This window comes from Solea senegalensis, linkage group LG21 (genome assembly GCF_019176455.1).
Source record: "Solea senegalensis isolate Sse05_10M linkage group LG21, IFAPA_SoseM_1, whole genome shotgun sequence".
Taxonomy (NCBI): domain Eukaryota; kingdom Metazoa; phylum Chordata; class Actinopteri; order Pleuronectiformes; family Soleidae; genus Solea; species Solea senegalensis.
The window spans coordinates 6,422,980-6,444,057 of record NC_058040.1 but is presented as its reverse complement, the minus strand read 5'-3'; the positions used below and the strand labels follow the sequence as shown (position 1 = coordinate 6,444,057).

General features: G+C 40.3%; 2 protein-coding genes and 4 non-coding genes across 9 annotated transcripts; 5 read left to right on the top strand and 1 right to left on the bottom strand.

The window, feature by feature from the left end:
* Positions 1-1,845: 1,845 nt before the first annotated feature.
* On the bottom strand, positions 1,846-16,014 carry usp20 (ubiquitin specific peptidase 20). 4 transcript variants are annotated; one of them, XM_044012540.1, is made up of 25 exons: positions 15,821-16,014; positions 15,346-15,450; positions 14,689-14,742; positions 14,281-14,343; positions 14,030-14,170; positions 13,288-13,390; positions 12,992-13,061; positions 12,751-12,864; positions 12,510-12,609; positions 11,005-11,521; positions 10,740-10,889; positions 9,418-9,530; positions 9,033-9,205; positions 7,243-7,337; positions 7,085-7,118; positions 6,967-7,012; positions 6,690-6,870; positions 6,492-6,618; positions 6,231-6,400; positions 4,877-4,958; positions 4,458-4,566; positions 4,016-4,118; positions 3,861-3,929; positions 3,591-3,765; positions 1,846-3,217 (listed from the first exon to the last, which is right to left on the bottom strand). In XM_044012540.1, the coding sequence occupies exons 2-24, from the start codon at positions 15,421-15,423 to the stop codon at positions 3,608-3,610; spliced, it is 2,850 nt and encodes a 949-aa protein (XP_043868475.1). In that variant the 5' UTR covers positions 15,424-15,450; positions 15,821-16,014; the 3' UTR covers positions 1,846-3,217; positions 3,591-3,607. The 4 variants fall into 4 exon arrangements, with proteins under 4 accessions (XP_043868475.1, XP_043868474.1, XP_043868476.1 ...); XM_044012539.1 differs by having other exon boundaries at positions 1,846-3,765; XM_044012541.1 differs by having other exon boundaries at positions 1,846-3,765; positions 12,531-12,609.
* A 2,345-nt stretch (positions 16,015-18,359) lies between these two features.
* rpl7a (ribosomal protein L7a) lies at positions 18,360-20,635 on the top strand (the record flags this gene model as incomplete). Its single annotated transcript, XM_044011930.1, has 7 exons — positions 18,360-18,483; positions 18,677-18,826; positions 19,065-19,205; positions 19,414-19,493; positions 19,729-19,859; positions 20,334-20,403; positions 20,499-20,635. Coding segments are annotated over 7 exons (801 nt in total), but the record flags the coding sequence as incomplete, so codon positions are not given.
* Positions 18,533-18,606, top strand: LOC122758761. The gene has a single exon (XR_006358188.1). It is a non-coding gene; the product is annotated as a small nucleolar RNA SNORD24 (small nucleolar RNA).
* On the top strand, positions 18,915-18,984 carry LOC122758762. Its single transcript, XR_006358189.1, has one exon. It is a non-coding gene; the product is annotated as a small nucleolar RNA SNORD24 (small nucleolar RNA).
* LOC122758754 lies at positions 19,270-19,339 on the top strand. Its single transcript, XR_006358181.1, has one exon. It is a non-coding gene; the product is annotated as a small nucleolar RNA SNORD36 (small nucleolar RNA).
* On the top strand, positions 19,576-19,645 carry LOC122758760. Its single transcript, XR_006358187.1, has one exon. It is a non-coding gene; the product is annotated as a small nucleolar RNA SNORD36 (small nucleolar RNA).
* Positions 20,636-21,078: the final 443 nt, after the last annotated feature.

The following is a 21,078-nucleotide window of genomic DNA, read 5'->3' as shown; positions in this document are numbered from 1 at the left end:
GAAGCTGTATGTGAATGGCCCCTATCGGTCCCTTGTGTCGATAGAGACATGAGATGAAATAATGCTTGTGTATGAAAGCTCTAATAATGACAGGTGGAATTTGTTAGTATTAGGCAGAAACTAGCTTTTCATGTCTCCATGTCTTGCGGCTCCAGCTTCAGTTAAAGCTAATAAATAGAGCTAATAAAAACCAAAAATATTTGTCGCATTATTAACCTTTTTAGAAAAAAATGAAAGCGACACGAAAACATGGAAATCAAAGATCAGGCATTTTTTTAATAATTTAACCAGTCATGATTATTTACATCAGTTGCACAGACATTAAGACATATTGAATTGAGGTCAACCACGTAATCACCATGTCTCAAAGTGTCCCCAGTATCATGACCACAACAGCGTACAGAGCACGTACTGAATGATGTATGTGCCAGTGAACATGAGCCAGTCTGGAGAGGCTGATGTCACTAATGAACTTTGTCCTACCACAACAATCCGTGTATTTCCCACTGAAATGGAAATCTTGCGCGCGCACACACACACACACAGTTATGAGATGTAACACAACAAAAGAAACTCACAGGAGGACAATATTTTCTTAACACTGCAATATAATAAGCTGCGATGCACTGCACCAGGTTTCCCTGCCAGCTGTGCTGAGAGTTGTCCAGTATTTCTGATGATAGAGCTAAGATTGCACAAGTATAGCACAAGGCCTTTGTTTTTTCATTGCACATATTCTCCCAAACTAAGTTTTTAACATACACACGTACAGATTACCCACATTTTCATTGTTCTTTGAACACATCAACAAACTAAATAGATGACAAGAGCCCAAACTGATGTTTTGACAAGTCATAGCTGGAAAGTTTCAGGTGAAAATATATAATGCTAGTTTGAGTTGAGTTTTTTAGAATAGTCTCTTAGGGACATACTGTAGGTGAGTACAGTTCTGTGACAGTTCTTTGAAACTACTGGATTGTTCACTCTGCTTGCCAAATGAATATTTGCAAGGATGCAGCACAAACAGGCATAATCAATTTTTTTTTATAATATTTGAAAACCATTAGTCACTTGAATCTGCAGCTCTCCTTGGCTTTGAGAATATTTATAGTAACTTTTGTTCCAATATGGAGTGCTGGTTTCCCCTGTGGCTTGTGTTGGCTGGAGACTTCATGGCTGCACACCTGCAACTGCAATCATCTCCTTATCAACAGCTTATAGAACCTGGCCTTTCCTCCACACAGAATGTTCCACTTTCTCTCACTGGTAACACAAATTCTACTGTGCTTCTCTGTTTCAGACCACGTGCCAGTGCCACGAAGCCTTTACCGGATAAATCCTGACTTCACCTTTCCCCAGTCACCATGACTCACACCAATATTTACAGCAATAGCTGGTGGCCATTTTTACAAAACAGAAACTGTGCCTACTCATTACCCACTAGCAGAGTGACACGGCCAACCAGACAGTTTGCTGGTGAACATGGTTGAACATTTAGCCAAAGATAGTCTGATAAGATTGACTCAAATTCATCACGAGGCCAAAAACACAACTTCAAGCAAAAGTGCTGAATGTGTAAGCCATGGTTTGATGGTGTTGTCAGGATAGTATTTACAGCTTCTTCTACTGATCAAACAAACAAAATTTGTCAACAATTCACCACAAAACCACCAACCAATTTGGAAACGAAAAGGCTGCCTTCCACTTTATCCTCACTTTAACCTCCAGATGATGAGGTCACAGGGGCTGGAGCCAATCCCAGCAGACATAGGGCGAGTTCACCCTGAACAGGTCGCCAGTCCATCGCAGGGCCAACATACAGAGACAAACATCCATTCACACTCACATTCACACCTCCTGTCAATTTTCCAGTTAAACTCTGCATGTTTTTGAACTCTGTGAAGAAACCGGAGTACCCGCACAGAACCCACACACACATATGGGAAGAACATGCAAACTCCACACAAAAAAGGCCCTCATCGGATCCAAACTGGCGACCTTCTTGATGTGGGGCAACCATGGTAGCCACTGCATCACCGTGTGGCCCACCCTGCTAATTGTTTGCAATGAAAATGACACCTATGACAGGTCAAAACATGAGTGTTTAAAAGTCCTGGATGTTTTTGATTTACTCTCTCTATATGCCTTGTGAAATATATTGCCATAAGGATGTTGAAGCTGCTCGTCTGATAATTACCCTTGTATCGTCTACTGTACATGAGCTTGCACTGATTATTATGTAGAATAAATTAAAAAATGTAGGAGAATTTTGTTGGCTGCGAGGCAGTGGAACATGTTTGAACCTACAATAATAATAATAATAATAAGGAATACAGCTTTTTGAACATGATATGACGCCTCAATTGGATAAGATTGGTGTAACGATTTCCAGAAACTTAAATAAGCGCATGCCACCTAGTGGTGCCTCAGGCTAGAGCTTTATTTTTAAGATTATCTGATAACAAATAGCATCATAAATAACCATTACTGTTGTAATTTGTGTGCATGTTGTGCTTGATTTTATATATATATATATATACATATACATATATATATACACACGTGTGTGTATATATATATATATACATATATATATATATATATATACATATATCGTTCTTGTTGGATCCTACATGGTGAAAACAGTTCTTTTAAAGTTAAAAGTTTAAAGATAACTTGATTGGCGTAAACAAAACTAAAGTTCCATTCCTGAGGGCTGGGTGTATGCATATTTAAAGTTGGAGGTGCACGAGAATGACTTATGCAAGATTTCTGACTTGATGTCTGAACTTGTTTCTGTGTAACTAGGAAACAACAGAAAAATCGTGTTCAAAGTCTTGTTGTTTTCTTTCCAGTGAACAGGAAATGTCAAAACCAAACCTCACACTGCAGTGCTCTTCTCAGCAGTGTGATGGTTCAGGACACAGCAGCTGCCAACAGAGCTGAACGTGACACCTACACAGCAGTCACTGAAACACCATAGCTACCAAATACAACCAGGGATGCTGACGAGACACTTAATTATCACACTTTAACACCGAGGATCAGAGATATCCATTAAATAAACAATGTGATAGTCAAGTGTCTGTTCAGCTATCCTGTTGGGATTCGGCAATAAGATGCTGCTACATTTACAAAGTGCTCACAACACGGTTTTCTTCACCAGGGTGCAAATTCCTCAGCTTCTTGTGAGGGCAGAAGTGGAAAATCAGAGGACCTGGGTATAATAAAAGTTGAGAAGAAAGTTCAGAACAAAATGAACCCTTCTGTGCTCTCAAATTCAAACAGTCTAAACTGAATTTACAGATGTTTTTACAGCTGGATATTCCTCCTCTATCATGAGATACTGTATCTTGCACTTTTCCTGGCTATAGGGAATTTATGAGTCCACGTGTTTGACTTACGCAAAGTGGGTGGAAATGATGCAAGTTCCAAGACGAGCTACAAGCTCCATGACCAGGGCTTTCCAGAAAATTGTTACACATGACTCTAAAGTATGTGTGGAGGGCATTTGGCTTCTCGTGGGGGGATTACTACGCCTAATGCATGAAACACTGACTGTAATGTTGCCCGTAAGAAAAGTTTCCAACCTCTCTTTCTTTCCCTCTCAAAGGGCTCTGGTCTCAGCCTCAATTTTCCTCTCTCCGTGAAGGTTGTCGGTGTCGACCGGAGCCACCGTCTGTCTCACTGCGATCTCGGGGCCACCGCCATAAATACCCAACAAGTACTGCCATGTCTCCTCTGAGATCTGACCATAATCTGCACCTGAGGGCAAAACACACGTAAAAACATTCAAGGTACTGCCTGTTTTTGTGTTTTACTTTCTTTTTTTTTAATTCAAACCCAGCGCTGAAGCTTACCTTGCTTGAGTTGTACGTGTCCTCCTTTCATGACACTGATTTTACTGTTGTCGATGGGACCCGGCGGCTCTGAGAGAGGAATTAAAACAACCACGTATGTAACAAGGAACATGTTGTGAACGCGCTGCTGTGTTTGTGTACATGCAGGATCATACCATTGTCTTTGCCCTTCACAAAACTCTCCCACTCTCTGAACCATTGCATGCCGATACACAGGATCACTGTCGGAGCCTCTTCAGCCTGAAACTCTTTGTTCAGCTGCAGACAAGAGAAAACTGCTCATTAAATACCCAACAACACAATGAATGACAGCTGTAGGCGTGTCGGGTGTCAACGCTGGTCACGGTCATGTTGGCCAACACATGTGCACACTGTCGTTAACTCTGGACAAACACGGAAGAGTTGTTTCTTCCTCATCTGGCATTGATCTTGAGCTGCTGTGGTTACTGTGGTAGGGAATATCATCTGGCTTTGTGCATCTGTGCAAAGCAGATTGCACATAGTGTCCAACTCTATTCATTTTCAAAAGGGAGAATCATTTAAAAACATTTATAAAAATTCATTATTAATAGCAGAGACAACTTGAATGTAATCTACCTTGATGAAGGTGTCGATTTCAATTTTCCTACGTTTAGCCAGAGCTTCTATCTCCACCTGACAGATGGCACACATATAAAGGTGGTTGACTGCAGGTCCGCCTCCAAAACTGAGGGTAAAGAGACACAGATATTTAACACAGACAATCTAAAATACAAAGCCAAATGGAAGTGAGTGACACCAGTAAACTGAAGTGAAGCCTTGTTTTACACCTTTTTTACGTCTTCATGCCAATCGCCCTTGAATCAGTTTTTTTATTATGTACCCTTTGCAATGAGTGATATGTGCTAATATGAATAAATAATGGATCAGAAACTACAACCAAAACTTGCAGTAAAGATTTGATTAAAATGTATCAATCATTCATGTCTTCATGCATTGAGTCATTTACTAAAATGGGGACATGCAGCATTATTTACCTGTTGTAAAGGTATTCCCACACATTCTGGGGGACTATCACAACCAGGTCATCTATGTAGTGGTATTTAGTGGGAGGGATCCCTGGAAAGAGATAACATATGATGCATGTTAACTTTCCCAGGCTGTAATGGAGCCCAGAAAGAACATTAGCTGGCAAAAATGCTTTTTTTTTCATTCCTACTCCTACACAAAATCCTTAATCTGTGACGTAAATACTGTATCTGTGGGCGTTTGCCTTGTCTTGTGTTGAATGTTTGCAATTCTCCAACTGGCAAAGTAATTGTTGCCCCACTAGGACTAATACCAGTCTCTATTGTCAGAAATCAGGAGACGGACTGCTGCAGGGTGTGTTAGCTTGAGGAAAGGGTGGCAAGTGAATGCAGGCTGAAAGTAAATACAACACTTCCTCATCACAGAGTGGTGGATTGTTAAAACATCAAAACAGAGTCTCATTTTCTACTGTGTTAAGGCTTTGGCATTGTGCACCCACTGAGGAAGCTGTGTAGTCTGTCTGCTGTGCTATTATGTGCTAGATTATTCTGTTCATCCTTCAGTTGTTTTAAAAGTGCCCCATGAATGAAATTTGAGATGTGTTGCATGTACAGTACAAGGAAAAACACATTTCCTTTGCAACTGCATGATTTGTTAACCCTTTAACACAGAGCGTATCGCAGATGATACTTTGCATTCCCGGAATTGCGCGACGGTTTGTGCTATAAAAATTCCAACGGTTTCTGAAAGCTAAGAAGTTGCACTTCGAAGCCAATGTGTGGTTATTACGGTAATTTCACTAGCACTGTTGCAGGAAGCCGGCAAACCAGCATCTTGCAAAAAATTTACCTATACATAGTTTTTTTATTTTGTGGCCTGTTTTTAGACATTGAGACATAAACTCGTTACTTTGAAATGTGTTTTATACTGTTCACATTTCTAATTTAACACCCAACATCTGGTGTTCATGTACAACTACAGTGTGTTTTGTTTTTCTTCATTTTAAATTGTTAATACACTATTTGCACATGCAGTAAATTGTAAAAAACTACCAGATATTGAAAGTTATTCTGGAAAAAAAGCACTTACTCACAGGACATTTTCTGGCCCTTTTATGGTTAAAATAAGCAAATATATTTTGAGGCTTAGGTGTTAAAGGATTAATTGCCAATGACTGATTTAAATGTTGAAATTAAAGCTTTCTGTTATCAATTTGTGCTCCAGTAAAAATAAGATGCTTAATCTCTCAGCTCAGAGTCATAAATATAAACAAAAGCCAAAAATGCTTCATAAATGTTTTGTTACTCCCCTTGACTAACAATCTTTAAACCTTAAAAGAAACAGACATGGTATACAGCTCACCGCCATGCTGACAAAGAAATGTATGGTTGCTGATGGGGCCCGGTTCGGCGAAGGTGTTGAACTTGTTGAGCCATTCTCTGGAGATGTAAAACTGTAGCAGACTGGGCTCTTTCATATTGGCTAAAGCAACCACCTTCTGCCTCTCCCTCACCGACTCCTCGCTGCTTTTCCTGCACAAGTCGCAGAGCAAGGCATCATCATCAGTGGGAGTGGATTCAGTAGAGATGCTTGAGACTGCTGGGTCCTGCTCACCATCCTCACCTGTAGAACAACACGTAAGCCTCGGCATTCTGCACCACTGTCTCGTGGACTTCTGTGACATACTGGTCGTCAAACTCATACCACTGGCCATTAATCACGTTCTGACAGTAAGCGATGTAATGTCCACCTGCAATGAGACAATGTTGTAATAAGGGCAAAACTATCTGGAAGAAAATGCCTTAATCAAGCAACTCATACTTCCTGCTGTTCCATGGTGACAAATGACCGATAGCAGATCATAAGTGGTGACTTGGGACGGACTCTCTTTAGCCAGGAAAGGTCGCATGTCGAGGCCCTCCAACGGGAAGGATACATGACTGTTAACCTTGAATGAATACATGACCTCATGCCGGAAACGTTTTAAGTGAATGCAAAGAATCTACAACAAAAAAAGAAAAGAAAAAAAAACAGAGTTGTTGTTGGTCCGACCACAATCAAAACTAAACATGAGATTTTTATGGAATAAAAGCCATACCTCAGGGAGTCGCAGCACTTTGCAATATTTGACACCATTTCTCAGCCTGAAGAGAACATGGCGTGTAAATGAATGCAAAAGATCAACCATTCCATGAGTATTTGCTACACATACTCACTTTTTACATCTCTCACAGCTGTACATGTTGTCCCCTGAGGAAAAGAATTCATGTGAGTGTAAATTCTGACATAATTATATTCTCTTCATTGAGAGGAAGAGTAAATCATTGAAATACGATGCATTATGGAAGAATGGCATGTGCATATTATTGTTTACCTTTGAGTTCGTCGGCGGCAAAGAAGGCAGCGAGGCAGTCCTCTAGTGTTACCATGGGCCCCCAAAACCAAGTAGGGATACATGAGACTACAAACCTGTTCAAAGACACAACGCAAACCTATTGTCATCAATAACCAACAACAAACAGGAAGCACAAGTAAAGATATCTTACTTTATAAAACAATGTTTTCTGTTAAAAACAATCTTTTTTTAAAGAAATATGAAAAATTCTAAAAAAAAAGAACTTTTATTTACTGAATTTTTTTGCTTCCACGTTGTTTTTACAGTCTGGTGGAAGGTTTGTGAAATGTGTAATACAATGGATTTATGTTATATATAGTATGTCTTTATTATTTTGTTTTTTATTTGGGAAAAAAATGTTAATTTTAAAACAGAAGATTTGGAATATTTAGCAATTTAGAATATTTATAAAGCCTTCCCTTATTTCTAAAGGTAAAGTACAGAAAGATGGATGGGGAAGGTTTATTGAACAGGAAGTTGGATTGAACTATTCATTTCGCTAAAAAATATGATTTGTATTCTTTTTTTTTATTGATTTGATGTTATAGAAATAGAAATATAAAACAGATATAAATCCAAGGAATCCATTGTTATAAAATAAGTGATTAGAGTCTAGGAAGGACTTCTACACACCATCTATATAAACAGCCCACACAGTGATGAGGAACTCCTTTACCTATATCAACATGTAAGGCCTAAAATATTACCCTACTCGTAACCTGCCTCAAAACACCTCCCCCAGTCACTGAGTGACGGCATGAGCAGTGTCATGACGAAGATGAGGCTTTGATTATTTTGATATCTTCGAGCTGCTGAAATTTCAGCAAAATGCATTCCTACATGTTCCTCTTCATTAGTCTCCTGTGATCCAACGTGATAAGAGCAGCCAAACTTTCTGAGGAAGAAGATGAATTATGAGATTCTTGATAAATTCTTGAGACCAGACCAGACTGGAGGCCTGTTTATGTGCCACAAACAAATTCTGGGCAGGTGCAGATCTGCAAGCCCTCGCATGCATCACTGACAGCAGCTTCCTTGGCTTCAAATGTGATCTCCACAGCCACATATAACCTTATTAGGAGAATGTCATGATCAAACTTGCCTATTTTCTCTTTCAGAGTCCTACTTTAAAAATGAAGTCTTGAGTCAAAATGAGACCTGCTCACAAAGATTCATTTCCACTGGATTCATGTGTCTCAAAATCACACTGACTGCCAAAACCACAGCATACGTGCGTGTAGAGCGACAGTCGGGAGAACCGGCCACGCCCATTGTTGCAGCGTATATGTGTCCTATGTTTGTATAAAACAAAAGAGCAATAGGATTTGATGCAGCTCCATGTTTTGCTCTTATGTGGCGGAAACAGAAGTTGCCCTGCATTAACCAACAGACGGGCAAGTTTTCTTGTCTTGTCTTGTCTTCTCCTTCAGTAATTATTGATGCAGCGCCACCTCAGGCGAGGAGGGGAATACGTTATTGAAAAGGTTCGGTTTGTTTCACTGAAGTGGGAAAGTGTGAAAGCAAACTCAGTCCGGCTGAATGTTGCAACGCAAAGTTTTTTGTAGAATAAGCCTTTTATATGTACTGTAGGTGAGGGCCTTGCTTTACAAAGGCCTCCATCTTGCAGTGCCACGTTTGTTATGGTATATAATGTTTTAATAAGAAGTCTTATGTGTTACGTTTACTGTTTATGAAAAAGGGCTGTGTGGATAAAGTTTGACTGATGAATGGATGGATGGATGGATGTCAAATCAACATGGTCCACTGACCGGCGTATGGAATCCATGATGTAGGAGATCCAGCCTTGCGAGCCGTAAGTGTCAGGACAAACGCCCGTCTTGACTGGAAGGTTTTGATGGATGGAGGAGTGCAGCTTGGCCAAGTCCTCTTTACCAGGTATAGGGAGGGACAAGTCTTGGAAGGTTTCTACTGTGTTGGACACCTGTTGCATTCAGAGAATTGACACCATGTGTCCCGGTCAGTACAAAGATCTAACTATGTAAAATACTTCTCATGCTGAAATGAAACAATTACACATGCCATACTTTCTCCTGTCCAAAAAAAACATGTTATTTATAAAGTAATATGCTGTGGCTTCTGAACAAAAATGAAAGTAGCCTCCTCTGGTGTCTAAATATGTGAAGTGCAGCTCACTCTGTCGCAGGTTAGACACTGGACCAGACTGAGAATGGAGCCGTCAAAGATGTCAGAGATCACACTGCGATAGTGAGACTGCTTCTTCTTCCTGGCACTGAGCAGCAGTTGAGCTGGAAGAGACATCACATGTAATGCTGTTGATGTTATCTGACTTGCAAGCAACAAAATGTATGTATCAGTATGGAAGCGAAGGTCGTTGAGTCATTGCGACACGTTCTCTGGAATTCTGCTTTCAAGGAACCAACCAACCGTTGAGGAGAGACATGAAATTCAAACGGGAACCTCACATTTGAGGTGTGACTCTGAGATTCTGTTTCACACCTTAATTGGAAATCAAATGAATGAGTGATGAACTTGTCTTTTACATTTATTTGATTATTTCACGTCTAAAGAAGTGCAATAAGCTTGAGGTAACACACTGTCTATTTCAGAAAAGTTAATGCATATTTATCAGCATTTGCACTTTGAAAGAGTTTCCTTCTTTATACTAGGTTGTGTGTTAGTGCAGATGAATGAATCGCGCTGTCGCGTTAACATATGCAGACAGTCTGAAATGACACAGGCAGAGTGACACAGAGAATAATTCTGCCTCACAATCTCTCATCAGAGTTGCAGCTTCCTTTTCACTTCCTGAGTAAGGGGTTGACCTGTCGTCTTTTTCTCCATTTTTTTGTTGTAAAACTGTAACACGTTCCCTTCAGCACCAAAACACTCTAGTCATGAGTGATCAGAGTGATCTCATTGGCTCATACACCAAGTACACATCTGAACACCCACAATCCATCCTCCATCCTGCATTTGTCCTCAGATCTGATGACAGAAATGACATTCAGAGGTGGTCTGAGGACACGTGTCTACTTTCCTGATCTGCACGACTGAAATCAAACCTCAGGACAGATTAGAGACCACGTCCTCGGCTAATGTCTGATCCGCAGCAGTTTTCTTTTTCTTTTTTGTCTATTTACACCGATCAGTGCTCATATGTCAATTTCTATGCAGCCAGAATTTGAACACTTTAAAATGTATTTAATGCTACGGCAGCACAAGCAGAGCTTTGATTCACTCTGTAGACACAAAGATGTTGACATCAGACACATCATTCTGTTCTAACAAACCGTCACAATGTCAGTGTGTATTTAATTAAAGGCCAGGGACCCTCGATCTGATCATATGTGGTCTTGCATGTGATCGGAACACTGAGGACAGGTCTGAGTGGAGTCTAAACATCTTATTGCTGCCAATATGACCACAGGAAATCATATGTCATTGTGTTAGAAATAAAATGATTCAAGAATAAAGGCTTGTTTTTGTTTCCTCACCTTTTTTGAAAGAATACACGGGTCCTGCAGAGCGAAGCGGGCTGGAGCGAGGCGCACTGGAGGACAGTTTGGTGTGCAGCTCCTGAAGTGTTCGCACAGGACTGCAGGGAGTGGACTGTGGCTGGGTCATTGATGCTTCATTGTCGGGCTCTACAGAAGTGGCATATGAATATAATACATATAAAATTAGAGTGGCTTTGTGGATTTTAATTTGTAAATATTGTGAGAAAGTTTGTAAAAATGTATCATCTCACTGGGACTTTACCTGACGAGTTGATGCTTTGGCCTGGTCCAGTATTAGACGTCTGGTTGTTGTCTTGGTTTTGAACCTCAGTGTTTGGAGTTGGTGTCGACTCCTCTTCCTCTCCCCGTTCTGGAACCTCCTCCTCCTCCTCCGCAGCCGCTGTATCCACATCAGCGTCCTCATCCATCTCTTGCAAGCCTCCATGAAGCGACGAGCCAGACACCCTTTGCTCCTTCTGCCTCTCCTTCTCTGAGATGACCCCGCCGGGACTGACATCCACCACCCCAACAGGCGGTGACCTCACTCCGTCACACTCGTCCTGCACAAGCAGCTCACTGTCACCCACACTTCCTCCCTCACCCCGATCACTGCTGGAGCCGGAGTCGCACGACAGGAATTCATCCTCGGACGGCGAGCGGTCGCCATCTCTTCTGTCCTCGCCGTCACTACCGTCGCCGTTCATGCTGCACTCCGTCAGGGGCTCCTTCAGCTCCTCGTGTAACTGGTCCATCAGACAGCGGAGGAACTCCTGAGTGTCCTGTCGCACGAAAAGCACATTACGTGAAGCCAAATGGAGGATGAATCACATGGCTACAGACACAACTGTAAATGGGTTACAGACAGATGTCTTTAAGCTTGACTAAAACAAGACGATTGTAGGAGAAATATTCAAACATAATGATGTCAATTTTACAACTGTTCTTAAATTCCCACTCTATAAAAACTACATTGCTGCCTGCACTCATAAGAGTATTTAGTGATAATGGCCCATCAGTGTTGAGGCACCTTTACGTCACTCATAGATACTGCAACAGTCAGGATTACGATGGTCAACATTTTGATCATTGTCACTTGTGTTTATCCTGTGGTATTTTTTTGATAGATGTCTCATATGTGAAGATATTTTGATATACTTATGTACAAAAAAAACAAAACATTAACAGTGATACAAAGTCATTTACAGTATGCCATAGAAGCAAAATGTAGCAATTTATATGTGATGTTTGTATGATGTATGGACAACTTTGCAAGCATGGACTTGTATAACACACATGCAAAGTGAATGGACATGTAGCAGTATGTGCTAACTGCACTGCCTTTAATGGCTGCTCCAATTTCTGCATATCCCTAGATGTGACCCTGCTGTGCGTCGACTATTGTTTTTTTTATTTCATATCTATTAATCTCTAGTGAAAATTATAAATAAGTCACTAATTAGTATGTTTATTACCAGAGAAAACATAACTAAACCAGTTCTTTCCTTCACTTCCTCTATTGACTTAAAACATCTCTAGGCTTGTCTGATTCTAATGATAAAAATTAAAAAACAAACACAAATATTCACCCAAAACTGACACAATCATGCCTCAAATGTGCAAAGCAAAGAACCCAAATGTAGTCGTGCACAGCAAAGTTAAACCAATTTTATGGGACGTATGAGAACACAGGGTTTTACATTTTAAAACAAATTGAAAAAACAAAAAAACAACAGTGTTAAGATGTCGAGTGATACCAGATGTAGTTACCTGCTGGCTGCTTGCCCCTACCTGCTGAGCGTAACCGCGAAACATGGGGTTTACTAGTTTGATGCCGTGAGACAGACTGGTAGGGACAACATAGCTGGGCCTGAGAAAGTAACAGCCATGGGAGACACTTTACTATAGCTAATTTCATATGGATGGAATTAATGAGTTTTAATTTAGTACAAAGAGGACAGCTTTTCATCTGTTATTCCAAAAGCTGCCTGGAATTCCATTGTTTTCTTACCGTTTTTTATGCCAGAGTTCTGAGATGAGTTTCTGGTAGCTCTTAGAGAGAGCAGGCTTCTTATCAGTGCGGACCAATCCACTGCAGTCCAGGAAGTACTGAGTGAGAGGAGGACTGGTTCAGGAAAGAGAGTGGGGGGGGACGACGACAAACATTTAAGTGTTTAAATATTAAAAATAAAGAAAATAGAGACCCACATCCACAGTTAATGGCCAAAAGTAATCAGACGAGATGACCTCACCAGTTGGACAGAGCTTGAAGAGCAGCATTCATGTAGCAAGAGTTTCCGATGTTTTTCATCCCAGTCAAGCCTAAAAACAACAGTAGAAACCAGAAATAGGGTCTTTTATTGAGTGAGTAAGTGTCCCCACAATCTTGAGACAAGTCAAACCACCAAGGATTAATGCAATACATGCATTAAACACAGCAACTGTGACCTAATTATGTGAGATCTGAAGATGAATGTATGAAATTAGTCTGTTTTAAAAGGCTTTAAATAAACTGTTGTTTTAGAAGAAGGAAACAGATTAGTTATACCTCTGGGTTTTAGCTCATCCTCCTCCGACTCTGAACCTTCTTCCTCTGCCACAGCGATCGGTACTGCCTTCAGTGGGTGACTCACAGGCTGAGGAGCTCCTTCCTGTGAAAATGATTCAGATATACTAACAATATGAAGGAGAGTGAAAAACATTTTGTGGGAATTTGAAATCACATCCTCAGTCCTTTATAGTTTTAACTCTTTCGTGTGGAAACTCAACAAGCAGGATATTCCAATATTCCACAATATTGAAGCGGGATTGACGATACACAATATATGATCTATAAAATATTCCAACTCCAGATCATCAAAACAATGACGGTCATATATTCACCAAAGGTCCAACACAAAATAATTGCTTTTTGACACTTTAAATTTAACTCAAAGTGTCATCATAGTGGTCGATATTCTGTTCCACAGGTGCAACTGGACAATACATAACCTTCTAGGATGGACTTCCTTCTCTTTTACCAATAAATACATTCATTGAAAACAAATTGACATGTTTCACAGAAATGAAAACAAAACAATGAAAAATGCTCTACAGAGAAACACTGAGAGTCTTTTGGATCAGCATTGTAGAAACTCATTTGACAGTGGTTTGAATGTCTATTTAAAAGTTACACACTACCACTTTACATATATTCTTAAGTCATTTATAACCTAACATTTCTGTATATGTCTGCAGTTGCTGGGCTCCAACACAAATGAGATGTGATCTTGTGGGGGAAAAGCTGGTACCTGCTCTGAAGCTTTACAGTGATGGGGAGCAGCAGGTACAGGCACCAGGGCAGGCCGGTGCTCCAGAAACACCTCCCTCTCACACACATAACACCAGATTCTGAACGTTGTCAGGTTCACTGTCAGGTTGTGCCTTTTAGACTAAAGGGAACACACACACACACACACATAAGAAAATCCAATGGAAACTTGTACACGTTTGCAAAATTGACAAGCAGAAAATCAGGCAGGCAGGAGTGGTCGTGTTTTACCTGTGCATGCAGGGTACTGTGGTCAGAGAAAGACTCCCCACAGCCAACATATGGGCAATCATTCTGTAGAAGAGAAATACTGTGTTAGACCGATAATATCTGACTGCATCACCATCTGACTTGACAGCTAAGAGTAAATCCTTCACTGTGAGGTGTCATTCAAAACATAAAAACCATAGCTATAATTGCACACTGCATACTGTGTATGTGCTTGCTTGGGTGTGAGAAGAGTTGCTCTTATAATTACATCGTGTCCCCACATCATCACTACTTATAAAGCATTTACCCACAGGCCTTCATGTCTCAAATAATTTATGACTGGTGCTGTCGTCATCATTTACGCAAGAGCACGCACGAGCTAAACCCACAATTGCCTCTGACATTACAAAAATGCTAAACTCAGTTTACCTGCAGACAGGCCCACAGGTTAGGACCACCTGCTCCACATGACTGGCAGGTTCCCTGCAGCAAGTAGAGGTGAACATGAGGGGAAAAATAAGCGCACACATATACACACTCACAGGCACGTGCACATTTTGTGTTTTCACTCATGCGTCAGTGAGCTTCTCATTGTGAATGCTTAAACAACAACCAGCTCATATATTTAACATTACACTGATGGAAAAGGCTGCCGCTACTGTACATCACACACACAATCATCTCCGGGGTTCACAGAGAATGACTGGAAAAAGAAAAATGATCCAGTGAGTGGCAGTTCTTTGGGTGAAAGATGCTGATGCCAGAGGTCAGAGGAGAATGACCAGACTGGTTTGAAACACACAAATCTTGAAGCAGATACAGTAGGCTGCAGCAGCAGAGGGCCTCACTGGACACTCTATTACAGTAAGTACACTTAGGGAAGTTGCTGGTGAGTGGGTACGTGTGGAAATATGATCTATAACATTTAGGGGCTCGTCTGGGATCTGAACATCCGTGAGAAGAAATAAAGATATTAGGTTTGGTGTACATTTGGTGACTGTTGTTTGACTGCGGTAGTCATCTGTTGTCAGTCTATCTATCTATCTCACTGTGCAGAGGGTTTACTACAAATGAATGAAAACCCACCTTGGATTTGTGGAGGAGTTCCTCTTTGGTTACCTCTCCTATGGAGTCCAGGTGGGGACAAAGGTCTTGTTCAGCCATAGCTACTCACTGTCTTCAGAAAGATGTCTGATAATGTAATAGAGCAATAACAACAACACTGTTGTAAATGCACAGAATCCAAGCTGTTGTAGCTGAAGCTAAGACATAATAATATATATTATGATCTCAGCACACACACACACACACACACACACACATGTCACATGCTCTTCAACTCTGACGTCTGGAAACTGGACACTTATGTCAAAGAGACACGTTATTTTTGTGTATAAAACCACAGAATAATGTGACAACTGTGAAGAATGAGAGGCCTAATGTTTACTAACACGACAGCTCAGAAAACATCCCCCTGCAGCAGCAGCAGCAGCAGCAGCAGAGGCTGCAGCAGCTGAAGCAGCCGTGACAACAGTGACTGCTGTGAATGATTCGTACTAACCACAAGAAGCAGCTGCCGCAGCGATCACAGCTCTTCTTTTTCATTCCTCTCAGTGTCGCATACTGACTGACGATCGACTGCTAGCAAGACACCCCGAAGCCGAGTCGAGCCGAGCCGAGATACGCGATACACCGGCCCACCATCCCCTAACAACTCCCCCTACCAACCAACCACAGCAGCAGCAGGGCCGAGCACAGGCGCGATGTCGCGCTCTAAACCGGTCACCCGGCCCGAACTGGGTCGCCGTTCGCGGGAGCGCGCTTAACTTTTTAAAGCTGTATTGCCTCATTTATTTGTCCCACTTGCACTGGTTATTTCAACGCTAATGAATCGATTACTAAATCAATCAGTCAACTATTTTGATTATTTTTGATTTATAAATAAATCAACCTATACAAAACATAGTACATTATAAAGAGTTAAGTATTTTATTGTGTAAAATGGTGTGTTTTATTGTGTATAATGTGCCGTAACATCACAGCATCAGAATAGTATACCACTGTATAAGCCCAAAACTACATTTTATTCTGCAGGGTAAATTAAAATAAATCAGAACAACACAAGACTGTATTAAGTACAGGTATTTTATAATACAGTACAGTAAATGTATGTATCAGAAAAGTACACGTTACGTAAATATTTGCACGAATGGTAAAATATTCTGACAAAGTACAGTAATGACTGATTTGAATAAGAACCGCTGAAGACGTCAATAGACGGGGCTGTAATACAGAGACTGTGCGCGTTCCCGTGGAGGGCATTCAGTTTGTGATAGACGAACACTTTTGGGTATGACACCAACACGACACGACGCAAGGCTGAGACGTAGAGGAGGGACGTCAGCCCCACAAATCCAACCCACTGCTAATGAATATTCATTATTTCATTAATTCATTCATTAATGACGTGTATCAATAAATTATAACACATTTCTAATTTGGCTAAACAAGATTTATGTGTAACAAACAATAAGGTATGTCTTAAGGTGTAAAGAGTATTTACTTTGAGTGAGTCATGTTGTCAATATAATAACTTTTGATATATTGTTGTTGTTGATCTTATATTGCATGGCATAATTTAATTGTTTATATCCTACAGATGTATTTATTTAAAAGGAGCAAGGAGTCTGAATTTTAAGTTTAATTGAATTCAGTTCAAAATGTTTATTATTACTGAATTATTATTATTGGTAAAAATGAAAATGTAATGTAAATTAATTTGGTGACTTTCCTAAAATGGCAACGTAATATGCTATGTAATGCTATATTTATAAGCTGTGTATTATACTTTTAAATAATATTGTACATTCTGTAAATAATAATGGATTCTTTTTTTAAGCAAACGTCGACTTTCCACTTGAAAGTGACGTAGATCGTATATAGACATTGTACAACCGATTCCGAATCAGCATTCTTCTTTTAAAACTATAAACCTGAGGCAGACAATGGCCGTGGCAGCTGATTCCAGGTCGGTGATTGGGAGTTCACGTACTCACGCCGCAAGCCTCGCGGTATTTAGGCTACCCAGAATGCCTCGTTCCTCCTTTCTGCCTGAACCGACATGGTGGGTACATAGCTGTTCATTCTTCTGAGCAATCCTTTCTGTTTTATCTGTCTACATCCTTGTCTTCATACCTGTCGATTCACTGTAAAATGTTGTTATAGATTCTATGAATTATGTCCTTGCATATAATGTCAGTATTTTACGTCGATGTTGTTGTGTTTTGGGTTTAAACTTGGTTGAAGTGACACAAGTGTAGCCGGTACGTGTAGCACTGTGGCTGCCCTGTGAGAAGCTAACGCTAACGTTGGCGAACACGCTGTGTTTGGACTGTATTTTTAACTTAACTAATTTCCCTGCCTTTGTACAAGCTCGTTTCCTTACAGTAGCTTAAACTGAACATGCTCTCATAGGAGGCAGAAAAAGACTACAGAGCGGTCTCTTGGTGGGATTTGAATGTGTCCGGTTGGATTTGTTAGCCGGTGGTGTTGCGTGAATGGGCCTCTTCGTCATGTCGCCATAGTAGTATCTTATCTTTAATTCATATCAATGGCTTTAAGTATAATTAATGTACAGGTTCGGTTTGTTTACTACAGCTTAATCAATATAGTCTCGAGCCTAAGTTTGGGGGCTCGCTCTATATGGTTATTTGCAGCGTAGACAGCAGGATGTTGCCTGTGTTTGCTAATGCTATTGACTTCTTGGTTTTTGGCTTGACACCCACACATGGTAGATTTGACCATTTTTAATGACCTGTGTACTAAACAGTTTAAGGAAACGGTAATGATGATGCAAATCGGCATAAAAGATTTTAGTTAAAGCCTGGATCCCAAACAAACCTAGGTACCATTAAAACCGCATGTAAATGAAGATTTAGCTCAAAATGTTATGTTCTCGTCTTTACTCGCATCACATAAAAAAATACAATGTGATGCCCTGAGATATTAATTAATTAATTCTTCAATTGGTATTAAATCAAATTTTATTTCACAGTACATTATAAATGACAAATGTTAACATGATTGCCATTTCTTTGTGACAGCCTAAGGGAAAGAAGGCTAAGGGGAAGAAGGTGGCACCTGCCCCTTCTGTGGCCAAGAAACATGAGGCCAAGAAAGTTGTAAACCCCCTTTTTGAGAAGAGGCCAAAGAACTTCGGCATTGGTGAGTAGCCCCTAGGTGGCATTTTTGTAGTACTAGTGACCTGTAATGGTGCAGATGATGTAATGGAATATTTGCTATCTTAACAACACTGAAGACATTTTTCCCACCAAGATCGCTGATGCACTTAATTTTTTAAACTATCTTTTCCTTATTTAAAGTTGGATGTTAAAAAAATGTATTGTCATCACCACAGGCCAGGATATTCAGCCCAAGCGTGATTTGACACGTTTTGTGAAATGGCCTCGTTATATCCGCCTGCAGAGGCAGCGCTCCATCCTTTACAAGCGTCTGAAGGTTCCCCCTGCAATCAACCAGTTCACCCAGGCTCTGGACCGCCAGACTGGTACGTATCCTTAGGCTTTTGGACATGCAGTTCTACTGGAGGATCAATGTACAGTATTTCTAAGAGCATTAAACTACCGTTGTTGCTTTGAAAATGATGTGAACGAATATTTGCTATCTTATCAGCCATGCTGACATCCCACCAAGATCACTGATTCAGCTACCTGAAATATGGTTTCTTACTTTCTTTGAACTGAGTCAATTATTTGAAATAAAGTGTGACATTTTTTTCTTCACAGCCACACAGCTGTTCAAGCTGGCCCACAAGTATAGGCCAGAGACCAAGCAGGAGAAGAAGCAGAGGCTGTTGGCCCGCGCTGAGCAGAAGGCTGCTGGGAAGGGAGATACCCCAACCAAGAGGCCCCCTGTCCTTCGTGCTGGTAAATTGAAAGCTAGTTTTCCACTTGGAGTGGTTTTGCACACTCGTTATGTAATTTGGCTTGTATGCAGTGATGACTTGAATTTCTTCACCTGATGAACCTTGATGGTATTGAGCTTTTTAACCCTGAGCATTGGCCAGAAAATGAGAAATGTGATTCAAAGAAGTTTGGTCGAAAATTTGAAGTTAAAATCTCCATTTGCTTTCAGGTGTTAACACCGTCACTTCCCTGGTGGAGAGCAAGAAGGCCCAGCTGGTCATCATTGCCCATGATGTGGATCCAATTGAGGTAAGTTTATGTATTTGACAGCAGTGGAACCTGATGATTTCTACTGTCTTACATTAGATAGTTTATTGTGGAAAATGGTCATTGGCAATGATGTTTGAATTTCTTCACCTGATGAACCTTGATGGTATTTGAGCTTTTTAACCCTGAGCAATGACCCCACACTAACATGTTTTGCCATGATGATAATGGGTTGGCGTATTCCTTCAATACTAACATGTTTCTGGTCCCTCTGCAGCTTGTCGTTTTCCTGCCAGCTCTGTGCCGCAAGATGGGTGTCCCATACTGTATTGTCAAGGGCAAGGCAAGACTGGGCAGACTGGTGCACAGAAAGACATGCACATCAGTCGCCTTCACACAGACTAACCCGTGAGTATTGATTAACTGATTTGTGTATGGAAACGTAACTAGAACTACATGTGTACAGTTCTTATTTTTACACTTATTTTTATGCATGTATGTTATTTTAGTCTCTTTGTAATATTTATATTTTTCTTATGTATATTTATACTTTTTTTTACAAAAGCATCTCTTTTTTACTTTTTACTTTATGCTGGTGTTTTTGAGTGGACAGCAAAGTAAGAATTTCATTGTACAGGGAAATGTGTTTCTTTACTGTGCATATGACAATAAACACTTTGAATCTTTGAATGTGGTTGAGATAAAGTTCCATATCATTTAATACAGTTGTAGCTCATAGGGCAGTTTCTAATGAATGCTAGACTGACTAATTTTAATTGGCAATTTATCAAAGTTCCCCAATAGTAAGGTGACAATATAAGATGTGTCATTGCACTGTGTTGGATGATGGAATGAGAGTTAATGGTTTTGTTTTGTTTATAGTGAGGATAAAGGTGCACTTGCCAAGCTTGTGGAAGCCATCAAGACCAACTACAATGACAGATATGAGGAGGTATGGATTCTTTATTCATTATTAAACCATGTGAACCTAATATTTCTTACTGGAGACCAGTGGCACCATTCAAATTTTTTGCCAACTTGTTTCAGATCCGTCGTCACTGGGGAGGTGGCATCATGGGCCCCAAGTCCACAGCCCGCATCGCAAAGCTCGAGAAGGCAAAGGCTAAGGAACTGGCTACCAAGCTTGGTTAAATTGTTTGGAATAAAAAAAATGTATGTCCTAATGGAATGTGTTCATTGTTAACCTCTGTCCGTGCTACTTCAGAAATAAGTCCAACTGGGGAAAATAATCTAAACTGACTTGATGGTTAAAATGCAGCATATTATTGGCATGTTGATAAACACTCCCATTAATGTTGATACAAAAATTACCAGGGAGGGTCTTCCATGGCCTCAAATGCAATTTCTATTATGTATTTAGTCACTTAATTTGTTTAAAGGTAGTGATTTACGTGAACATGCTGTATATTTAAATGTAGTTTAAAAAAAAGGCTAGCTATGAACTTCGGTTTTATTCACTAATTTTGTGAATAGTGGTACAATTGTATGCTATAAGTGTACTGCTCAGACTAAACCACATCTGCAATTTAAAGTAGTATTTTTAATTGATCCCTAAAAGTGGTATAAGATGGATGGAAATGCATAGCTTTGCAATGTTTAGTATTTT